We start from the raw sequence: 10,842 nt of genomic DNA, 5'->3' as shown, positions 1-10,842 counted from the left end.
CCGCCTGGCTCGAAGGAGGCTATTGATTTCCTTTCTGCTCACTAATTTGGCTTGTCCTGCCCCTTTTGTTTTGCAAGCCAAAGAAAGAGGCTGTGAGAGCCTTTTAGCCGGTGTGGCCGGAGCTGCCTCTCGCCCCGCGCCGCGGCTCCATTAGCAATCCTGCAACAGCCTGCCATGAAATATTCACAACCTCGATGGGCTCCAAAGGCCTCAGGAACTGAAGTTCTACACCGTGTTTCGGTTGGGCAAAATGACTTTTTGTTTTCAATGAGCAGCTCCCAGGCAATGAGGTCCTGGCTGGTTCTGCTCCGGGCTGAGCGGGCGTTTGGGAGGCAGCGATGCTGCAACGCAACAGCCTTCATCAAACAAACATCCAAGGTGGAACCCGGAGTTATTTTCTTTAAATAAACACATATTTTTAATATGGAAAACATCACAGAGGGAGAACGTATGTGATTTTATCTTTGCAGGTAGGTAATATTGGCTGGGTTCCCTTTGGCCATGCTTTGCCAAGGGCCAATGGATCTTCCCAGGGATCAGGAGCTCGTTGCAGGATCAGGAGACCTTCCCATGGACCCAACTGCCCCAGAGACCATAACATGGCCCCATGACCACGAGATCATCTGCTCCTCCTTTCCCGTGCGACCACATCAGTTGTATTTTGGGGTTCACCAGCAGCACGAGCTATGCAAGAGCAAAGCTTGCTCCCCACACCTGTGCCACCGTGTTCTCTTGCTGCCTCCAGTTTTAGACACCCTTCCATCACATTGGGGCCACCACCATCTCTCTGTGTGTCCTCTTGCCACCGCACACCGATGCCCGGCCATGCAGCCACGCTTGCACCCTCTGCTGATGCATGCAGCAGGCAGGAGGTGGGATGCTTTCTCTGGAGGGTGACTCACAGCCTGGGGAGGCCGCTTGTCGTTGTCACAGCTCCTAAAATGTCACAGGTTCCTCCTGACGGAGGCTCGGATGGAGGCAGGAGCACAGTTTGCTCAGGATCCTGGCAGTGCAGCGATGCTCATGCACGCATCCAAGCCGTGGTCTTGGTTCTTCCTCACTGCGTGACTGCTGGCATCCCTCAGAGCCCCACTGGCCTTGCAGGAGGTGTCCCCAGGAAGGACACCATGGAGATATGCCATTGTCACATTGCAACGTGCTGATGGTGTTTCTGGTTTTGGAGGGGGGCTGATGGAGGAGGGATATTTTATTGTTCTTTATACCGTAGCATCATAGAATATCCCAAACTGGGGGGGACAAAGGTCCAACTCCCGCCTCCACACCCAAAATCCAACCCCTGTGTCTGAAGGCGTTGTCTGAATGCAGAGCAGCTCTGCTTCTGCTGGGAACTGAGCACCAGATCACCGGGCATCCCCACACCCAACACAGGAACGGTCCAGCTCAGAAGAAAGGATGGGGTAAGTTTTCCAATTAAGAAAGGTATAAATTCCATTTGGATAACAGGAAGAATCCAGCGGGAATATGCACGTGGTTTAATGACAATATTAATGCAAAGGTGTCAGCCATTGAAACGCATGTAAATCAGACAAGTAGGTGCAGTGTATTGACTCGCTGCGTCCTCCAAAGCGCTGAGTTACATCTCGAGTTGTCAGCGTGGCGGAGGGAGGCGGGTGCAGACGCACACATTGTAATAATAGCTCCACAATTAGGGTAGTAAATCAGAGAGCATCACTCAATTCAGAGAGGTTTCCTCCGTTTGCTACAGGCAGGATTGGTGCTCTTTGTAAGGAGATGGTTCTGCTGATAGGAAAAACCCCACCGGTTGTGCAAAGCCTTGGCAAGGCAGCAGTGGGGATTGCAGCTTAGAAATCCAGCTCCACTTGAATCGCTCAGCCTCGGTTTCTACACATTGCATAAGTGTCAGCCTTGGGCATCTTGTTGTCTGGATTCTGCCCACCCTGCTATGGCAGATCTGTCTCAGAAAAGGCTGAAATGACACAGGCAAAAATTAAAGCCCCTCTTCCCGAGTAGCCTCATACCCAGAGGAATGCATGCAATGAGGAAACCCCTGTGTGTGTGAGCCTCACTTTGCCATGGAAATTCATGTTCAGCTTTAAGATGCAGCTGAGGTGCAGGGAAATATAGGTTAACCCCCCCATGACCCCCACACCTCCCAGAGCATCACCCTCAGCACTGATTTTATTGGGCTTCCAGGGTGAGCCACGCGATCGCCTCCAGCAGCAGCAGCAGCACCTCACAGTGCTGCATATGGGAACTGAAATGCTTCCATCACCTCCTCCAGTGTTTGTGTTTGTTGAATGCTGGGTGCCCTGCAGTCCTCGTGGCTGCCCCGGTGCTCTCCTGGGATGGCCATAGCAGAGCAGTCCAAGACTGAGCCAAAGCATTTTGTGCCAGCTTTGTTGTGTGCTCCCCTATAGGATGGGGAGATGCCTCCATGTGCAGGGAGGAGGTCTGCAAATGCAAGCTGATAGAAAATGACTGCTAAACCGTTGACAGGGGGTGATGGAGAAGAGAAGAAGGGATGAGTTTTCCTGGTGTGGGTGCATTGCTCACCCCACAGTGTGTCCAGCTGGGCTGGAGCCTACAGGGCAGCACAGCATCCTCACCCCAACCATTGGCATCGTGGCCCACAGGAGCCTGATCCTGCCCTATTGCCTCCCCCAGAGCCACGCAGAGCTGCTGCAACCCCAGCTCTCCCCATGCAGATCCAGGCTCCGATACAAACATGGTACACTCAGAGCCGCCCGCTAAAGCAGCAGCATCGCGCATCCAGGGATATGATTATTTCCCAGTGGTTGAAATCTAGGTCTCTTGCTTGGGAGGAGGGAGGGGGGGGGGGGGGAGAGATGCTCATATTAATCTTATGAATATTCATTGAGAAGCTCTTTTGCCTTCGGAGCTTTGCTCCCAGGAGCCCGGGGCGAGTTTCAGGGCCAGCAGCGCAGGTGAAGGTGCTGCCAGCAGAGCGGAGCGCGGCTGTTTGTGCATTCGCTGCATGCCTGACTGCAGAGCCAATTGTAAGTTGGTGCCTTTTTCTTCCCCCCACCCCCCCTCCCCGCTTCCTCCCCGCTGTCTGTGCTGAAATAGCGGCTCGCCACAAGCTGTGAAATGGAGGCTTGGCGTTTTGGGTTTTTTTTTTTTTTTCCTTCGGTTGCAAAAGGGAAAGCAAACGCCTCGACCTTGTCCTCGAGGCTCTCTGCTGCCCGAAATCTCAGCGCTCCGACAGACGGCCATGGCTCGTGCCTGCAGAGAGCCCGCCTTGTGCATGCGGTGACAAACCGGGCTCTCGTGGCTGATCTCCTTCGCCTCCTTCCTGCCCCTGCAGCCCCCAGATTTGCATGAACGGAACCCAAAGATGGGGCGGGGGGTGTTTGCTTCTGAGCAGGACAGCATGTGGTGGGGAGAAAGTAGCAGAAAACAAGTGCTGGAATCTGTGATGTCAACTCAGATGATGCTGTAACCGTCTCAGATCGGCACCAGCATCACCGCTCCGGTCTGGGCTCAGAGAGAGGAAGCCCAGACCTCATGCAAAACGATAATCAACACGTTAAATAATGAGCAAATGTCCGCACTGCTGAGCAAACCTGGGGTGTTTTAGGCAGGGAGAAAGGGGAGGGGGGAGTTTAGGGGCAGGAGAAGAACTGCGTGTTAAAAAAATATCATCAGGGTTGGTTGATTTGGGGGGAAGCAGGGGCTCCCGTTGTGGCTGCAGCAGGTAGCTGGTGGTCGTGGTGCTCTGCTGCGACGCTCACGGGAGCCAAAGAAGGTTAAACCCAGCAGAGCTCTGGAGTGGGGCTGCAGGGAGAAAATGCAGGAAAAGGAGAAAAACTGGGACAAATGCGACCTCCTCTCCTCTGGGCCTGGTAGAAAAGGGTTAAGCGAAGCCGTTGGATGCTGCAAGCCTTGTCAGGGTTGTACTATTTTTTCTAGTGCATAAGGAGAAGGGAGAGGAGGGTTGCACGGGAAGGGGAAATTTCCAAGAAAAGAGGGATCTGCAGCGATATCTGCACCCGAGGTGGTGAAGAGAGGAACCAACGGGCATTCATGGCCTGCAGGAGGCTGAAATCTTTACCCAGGAGGCTCAGACCGCGGGGTTATTTTCCACCTGCCTCCCCTCCCCGGTTCTGTAATCCTGGCTCAAAGTAGACAAGTCGAGTTGCAGCCGAAGAAGGGAGGTTAGAGGAATTGTTTTTTTCCTTCGGGAGAGCAAAAAAAATACCTAAAAAGAAAGGCGGAGGGGGGGAAGGAGAGTTTGGATGGACCGCCCCGGCTCGAGCATCCCGTGGGGCAGTGCGGGGCGATCTGATGGAGGAGCAGAGGCTGATGCGGGGATCGGAGCCCCCCCAGCGTCCCCCTGAGAAGTGCAGCCCCACCGGCGTGGAATTCCCACGGGGGGGTGGGTCGGCTGGGGGTTGGCTCTGGGGAGGATGGGGAGGGTGGGTGCGGGTCGCGTGGGTCTCACGGCCGGGGATGCTCGGGGGGGAGCGTGGAGGAGGGGACACCGACCAGCGCTTCGTCTCACCGATGAAAACGGAGCCCCCCGAGCCCCCCGCGGAGGCAGCGCGGTGCCATAGGGACCGCCGTCCCCGGGGCGTTCGGTGCGGCGCCGCAGAGCATCGCTGTGCCGGGGGCTGCGGCGCTCCCCCTCCGCCCGCCGCCTCCTCCCCTCGCTGCCATCGGGCGGCCCGGCCCCACCGCCCGGAGCGGAGAGGAGCGGAAAGGGACGCGGTTCTGTTTTTTTCCGCTCTCCCCTCGGCTCGCGTTGCAGTGCAGGTTAGCGGAGCGTCGGGATAACAGCTGGCGGGGAGGAAGCAGCGCTGTCCGGAGGAAGCGGGGCTTTGCGGACGCTGCCTCCGAACCCCCGGCGGCTTTTCTACCTTCTCGCTGGTTTTTCCAGGCGATGCCACACCTCCCGAGGACACCGGGGACATCGGGTTTTGCTGAGCTTAGCACCTTCCCCCCGCCGTACCGGAGGCATCAGACAGACGCTGCTCTGCCCTGAAGTGCGGACCTGCAACAGCTCCGGGAGGACTCTGTCCCTCTGTCTCTCTCTCTCTCTCTCTCTCTCTCTCTCCAGTCCAAACCATTCCAAGACCCGACTTCCACCATCTGGGAATCTCACCCCTTTTATGTCCCTTCTCCTTTTCTACGATGACTCACCATTATTTTTAACTTTGAAGAGAGAGGAAATTATGGGGATCTTGGAAGCCTGTATTCCTCTCTAGGATTTCCCCAGGGTCAGATAATCGGTCTTACTAAGAGACACTAAGATTTGGCTTCTCCAGGTAATGTGATTTGTTTTCTGTGTGCCATGGCGCTTTGCAGAGAATGAGAGCAGCCGGGACACCAGCGGTCGAGGAGGGGGACTGCAGCGGTCCGCGGGCAGCTTGCACCCAAATTCAGGCAGCACAGCCCAGCCCGGGGCGGGCAGAGCAGCACCCGCAGCCCTACGGCCGGGGCAGGAGGATGGGGACGGTGCCGAAGTTAAAGCGGAGCCGTTAGGGTTACCTGGAGGGTCGTGCCGGATTGCCTGCTGTAGAGCCGTAGAATTATCTATGCACGGTTGAATGTTAACCCTTAATTGCATGCCTGGAAATGAGCCGAGCCCGAGCTGCCCCGCGGGTCCCCTCACCGCTGTAGGGCTGGATGGGGTTTTGCTTCCTTTCTCTTCCCTTCCCCCTCCCGGTTTTTTCCCCCCTCTTTTGAATTTTTATTTTTAGCCATTAAACCCCAAACGTTCTGTTTTGCCAAGGCCGGGTTTTCCGTGCTGCTTGTGAATAGATGAGGGCTCCTCAGGTGTGTTCTCCCTTCTGCCTAATGGCTTTAGATGGGAGTTTTGAACTCTGATTAACTCAGATTAACCCCCCGAGGCCGGAGGTAGGCAATGGTAGCGCAGGGAGCCTCTCTCCTCCCCCCAACTTTACTTCATCTCTCTCTTTCTCAGCAGGGGCAATTTCCTTTCCTTTTTTGTTTTCTCCTATTTTATCATCCCTTCGCCTTTTCATGAGACACTTCCACACCTACGTACCTGTCCTTCTGCAGGATAGTAGCCTTGCCCTGAGTCCGATCCCACCACCGGGCACTCGGAAGAGTTTAGCATAAGGATTTCCTTTCAACCCCAATATGACAGTTGCTACCGGAGATCCTGCAGACGAGGCTGCAGCTCTTCCAGGTCACCCCCAGGACACGTACAACCCCGAGACCGACCATGAATGCTGTGAGAGGGTGGTCATTAACATCTCGGGGCTGCGCTTTGAGACCCAGCTCAAGACTTTAGCTCAGTTTCCGGAGACTTTGCTAGGAGATCCTAAAAAGAGAATGAGATATTTCGACCCTCTCCGAAATGAGTATTTCTTTGACCGGAACAGACCCAGCTTCGATGCGATTTTGTACTATTACCAATCTGGAGGGAGGTTGCGGAGGCCGGTTAATGTGCCCTTGGACATCTTCTCAGAGGAGATCCGTTTCTATGAACTGGGGGAAGAAGCCATGGAGATGTTCCGGGAGGACGAAGGCTACATTAAAGAAGAAGAGAGACCTCTGCCAGAGAATGAGTTTCAGAGACAGGTCTGGTTGCTCTTCGAGTACCCCGAGAGCTCGGGCCCTGCCAGGATTATAGCTATTGTCTCCGTCATGGTGATTTTGATCTCCATCGTGAGCTTTTGCCTGGAAACATTGCCCATTTTTCGGGATGAGAATGAAGACATGCACGGCAGTGGGCTGAGCCACCCTCCCTACTCCAACAGCAGCATGGGGTACCAGCAGTCCACCTCTTTCACAGATCCCTTCTTCATCGTGGAGACGCTTTGCATCATCTGGTTCTCCTTCGAGTTCTTGGTGAGGTTTTTCGCCTGTCCCAGCAAGGCTGGGTTTTTTACCAACATCATGAACATTATAGACATTGTAGCCATCATCCCCTACTTCATCACCTTAGGGACGGAGCTGGCCGAGAAGCCAGAGGATGGACAGCAAGGCCAGCAAGCCATGTCCTTGGCCATCCTCCGAGTCATCCGCTTGGTGCGGGTCTTCCGGATCTTCAAACTGTCCCGGCACTCCAAGGGGCTGCAGATCCTGGGGCAGACCCTCAAGGCCAGCATGCGGGAGCTGGGCTTGCTCATCTTCTTCCTCTTCATCGGCGTCATCCTCTTCTCCAGCGCCGTCTACTTCGCCGAGGCCGACGAGAGCGAGTCCCAATTCCCGAGCATCCCCGACGCCTTCTGGTGGGCCGTGGTTTCCATGACGACTGTTGGCTACGGAGACATGGTCCCCACCACCATCGGGGGGAAAATCGTGGGGTCTCTGTGTGCCATCGCTGGCGTATTAACCATTGCCTTACCCGTGCCCGTCATAGTGTCTAACTTCAACTACTTCTACCACCGGGAGACGGAGGGAGAGGAGCAGGCTCAGTATTTGCAAGTAACCAGCTGCCCAAAGATCCCCTCTTCCCCTGACCTAAAGAAAAGCAGAAGTGCCTCTACCATTAGTAAGTCTGATTATATGGAGATTCAGGAAGGTGTAAACAATAGCAATGAGGATTTTAGGGAGGAGAACTTGAAGACAGCCAATTGCACCCTAGCTAACACAAACTATGTGAATATCACCAAAATGCTAACCGATGTCTAGTCGCTAAAACCTAGTACCGTATTTAAAGCTGAAGTGGAACAATTGCAGATATTGAGTGCTGCTCTGCATTGTAGTTAACACAGTACTTTCTACGGTGTATATTTGGTTCTGCATGGGAAGCAATAGCTGTGTAAGTGACTTTTAACCTTTGATTTCCACACTGAATAACGTGCAAGCAAACAAAACCGAACCATTTTGTTCCCCTTCTGCCATCCCAGGCTCTCCGCTTACCCAAAGGTGCGGAGCGGGCCGAGCGCCGTGCCATAGCAGGGATGCAGGGATGCTCACTGGCACGGCCCCGTCCCCAGAGCCGGGCCACCAACCTGGGGCTGGGGAAGGTCAGGCAGGGCTGGTCCGCTTGTTGGAGGGCTCAGGTTTCCACCTCGGCAGTGCCAAGCTGAACGCATCGCCCCGGCTCGCGTTTCATAACGGAAAATGCTGCATGCTGCAATAGTTTGAGCCACTGCAGTATGCCAGTGAGAGGCCCAGGGGAGGGATAATTAGTCTGGCGGCACATTATTTATTAAGTCTTAAGTTTTCTATGCTAGGCACCGGGAGGGACGAGTAAACAAATCAAACGCTTGGATTTTATTGATGAATTCAGATGATATTTCCATCCACCACTATTTCCAGGATCACCAAAGACACCTCCACTGACACACTGCAAATGAGTTGGGAAAAAAAAAAAAAGCATCCTTTTTTTTAATATATCTATATATAAAACTGGAGCAACTATGCTGTGGCCTACAATATATTTATACTGCAGTGAAATTTAACCAGTAATACAGTACAGCTGCATGGGTATCTGTTGCATGAATCTGAATATTTAATACACACACAAATATATATTTTCTTAGTAGACTATACAGTATTCATGTTTATAGTGTTTATAGACTCTCCAGTGGCTCGGAGGAGATTCGTGGGAGCTAAAATGTCTCTAACATGTTTAGAAATGGGGTGGGGATGGCATGTGCTGATAACAGCTTGATAGATAACGAGGCAAAGCCTGAGTGCCCCGGCACCCAGCCCCAAGAGCCGGCTCCATGGAAGGTGAGCTGAAAGTTAAACACCTGCGCTCATTATGGGGCGAGTAATTAGTCATTAATCTGGGTGTCAGGAGCAGAAAGCACAGCTGATGGGGCAGGGCTGGAGGAGCAGGTGGAATGGCAGGAACGGGCTCTCTGGACTTGTTTGGTCAGCAGTTTTCAGCCATTTCCCATACAGTTATTGTGTGTGTGTGTGTATAGATATTTAGAGAGCGACTATAGGGCCGAATTCTCAGCTAATGCGAGCTCTTGGAGCCTCGGGGTTTCCTGGCTCAGGGGCCACAGATATGAGCTGTCCTGGGGTGTGTTCTGGGCTGGAAAACCCTGATTTCAATCATGTAGAGCCCTAGGGCTGTTGGTTTTTTCCTGTATGGTGGACTGGATCCAAGCTCACGCTTCCAAGCCGTTGCTTTTGCTTTGCCTTCTCCCAGGGCCTATTTGAGGGCTGTGTTGGAATGCAGACACCTCAGGATCGTCCCCATTTCTTCTCCATTTCTGGTGTAACGTGGGGAGAGATGGGGCTCTCTGTTCTGGGGTTTCATTGCTTTGCCCATCCCACTTGGATTTCCTTGTCTTTCCCCCGTTGCTATCAAAGCCCGGGATGGGCCGGGCCAGGGGACCCCTGTGAGGTCATGGCCGAGCAAAGCTCCCAGCTGAAGGCATTTAGCAGCCCCTCCAGTTGGGGTGAAGTGGGGCTGAATTTGGGCTCGATCAGCGCTTTGCTGCTGCTGAGTGCAGGTGCAGGAGGGAAGCTCACGGCAGATTGTGGCAGTGAGGTCAGCCAGACCTTCCTGGCCTCCCATGGGAAAACAATATTCACAACAATACAACAAACGGTGCTAGCGTATTCTACAGCAATGGTTCAAAATGCTGCTCGGGGCTGGATCCATCCCTCGTGCTGACGTGACCCCACTCAGCCAGGTGGGATCGCTCATCTTTAATAAGTGATTGATCCAGGCCTAGCTCTCATCACCCAGGGTGCTGAGCGCCATGCAGGGTTGGGCGCCTGCCCGAAATCACATCTTGTTTCATTGGGAACCCTCTCCTCCTCTTGGCTGCTGCAGCTCTGGAATGGGCATCTCCGAAGCTCACCAACACCTGCAACACACACAATGAGAATCGACGCAACTGAAAGCAATAAATCTCTTTCTGAAGCTTGAATGGGATGGCAGAGGTGTGATTCCCAGGTGGCTGCCCAGCCTCCATCGATCCAGCTTGCTTCACGTCTGTGGGGATGCGACCGCCCAGCCATGGGTGCCTGAGCACTGGGATGATCCCAACTTTGCTTTGCAGGAAAGTACCAGTGCCCAGGGTGGGCTGCTATGGGCAATTTGGGAGGATGCTGACTTTTTGCAAAGAGCCTGGTTGCTCATATCCTGCGAGCTTCAGGCCATTCACCTCCTGGCATCTCTGGCCACGGATGGATCCTGCGCCTTGTGCACTCCCTCCAGCAGATGCTAATGGGGAAAATCAGCCCTGGAAGGGAGGGCATCTCTGCCAGGGATGGCCCTGGCAGCTTGTTTGCAGAGCAGGTGTGTGCTCAGGTGGGTTTTTCAGGGCAGAAAAGGTCTGTGGGGGTCAGAAGCCACCCATCAGGCTGCATGAAGCAGAAGTCTGGATTTCTCCCGCACACAGAGAAATGGTTCCCCTATAGCTTTTAATGGGATTTGTGCCTGCAGGTCGGAGCTCTAGTGCTATTTTGAGCTTTGCTTCTGACTCACTGATGTGATCTTGAACCAGTTTTCAGGAGGAGACTGTGATTTTCTTTTTTTCTTGAGGAATTTGGTTTGAGAGCCTCCAGGCCCCCGCGGAGATGCTGAGCATCCCAAGCTCCCCTCAGCCTCATTGGGTACAAAATTAGAGTGTGAGGTGGCTCAGATGGAGGATGCCATAATGCAGTGGTTGGGTCTCCCTTCCCTCCTCTCATGGAGCCATTGGCCGTTGGTGGGATGGAGAACCAACGCTCTCCGCTCTGTGTCTGCTCCTATGGTGGTACCCAGAGGGGGTAGGACCTGTATCTGAAGTTTTGCCCTTTGTGCCATGGTTTTGGAGATGGGAAGTGGTGATTATAGTTGTTTTCTAACAGCCAGTGTATGTCTAACTCTGTGAGCAACCCTTCAACATCCTCTGCAATAGCTGCTAAGGGCAGTGAGGGGAGGCTCTTATGTTGGCTGAGTGCTTTAGGAATGGT

General features: G+C 53.7%; 1 protein-coding gene and 1 long non-coding RNA gene across 2 annotated transcripts; one reads left to right on the top strand and one right to left on the bottom strand.

Annotated features, from left to right (window-relative positions):
- Positions 1 to 394: 394 nt before the first annotated feature.
- Positions 395 to 4,693, bottom strand: LOC121107615. The gene is made up of 2 exons (XR_005841886.2): positions 4,505 to 4,693; positions 395 to 1,948 (listed from the first exon to the last, which is right to left on the bottom strand). It is a non-coding gene; the product is annotated as an uncharacterized LOC121107615 (long non-coding RNA).
- Positions 4,694 to 6,019: 1,326 nt separating this feature from the next.
- Positions 6,020 to 8,295, top strand: KCNA2 (potassium voltage-gated channel subfamily A member 2). The gene has a single exon (NM_204463.1). The coding sequence runs from the start codon at positions 6,106 to 6,108 to the stop codon at positions 7,603 to 7,605; it is 1,500 nt and encodes a 499-aa protein (NP_989794.1). The 5' UTR covers positions 6,020 to 6,105; the 3' UTR covers positions 7,606 to 8,295.
- The last annotated feature ends 2,547 nt before the right edge of the window (positions 8,296 to 10,842 follow it).

This window comes from Gallus gallus, chromosome 26, assembly GCF_016699485.2.
Source record: "Gallus gallus isolate bGalGal1 chromosome 26, bGalGal1.mat.broiler.GRCg7b, whole genome shotgun sequence".
NCBI classification, from domain to species: domain Eukaryota; kingdom Metazoa; phylum Chordata; class Aves; order Galliformes; family Phasianidae; genus Gallus; species Gallus gallus.
The sequence above is the reverse complement of the archived record's forward strand: the minus strand, read 5'-3'. Positions and strand labels throughout refer to the sequence as shown.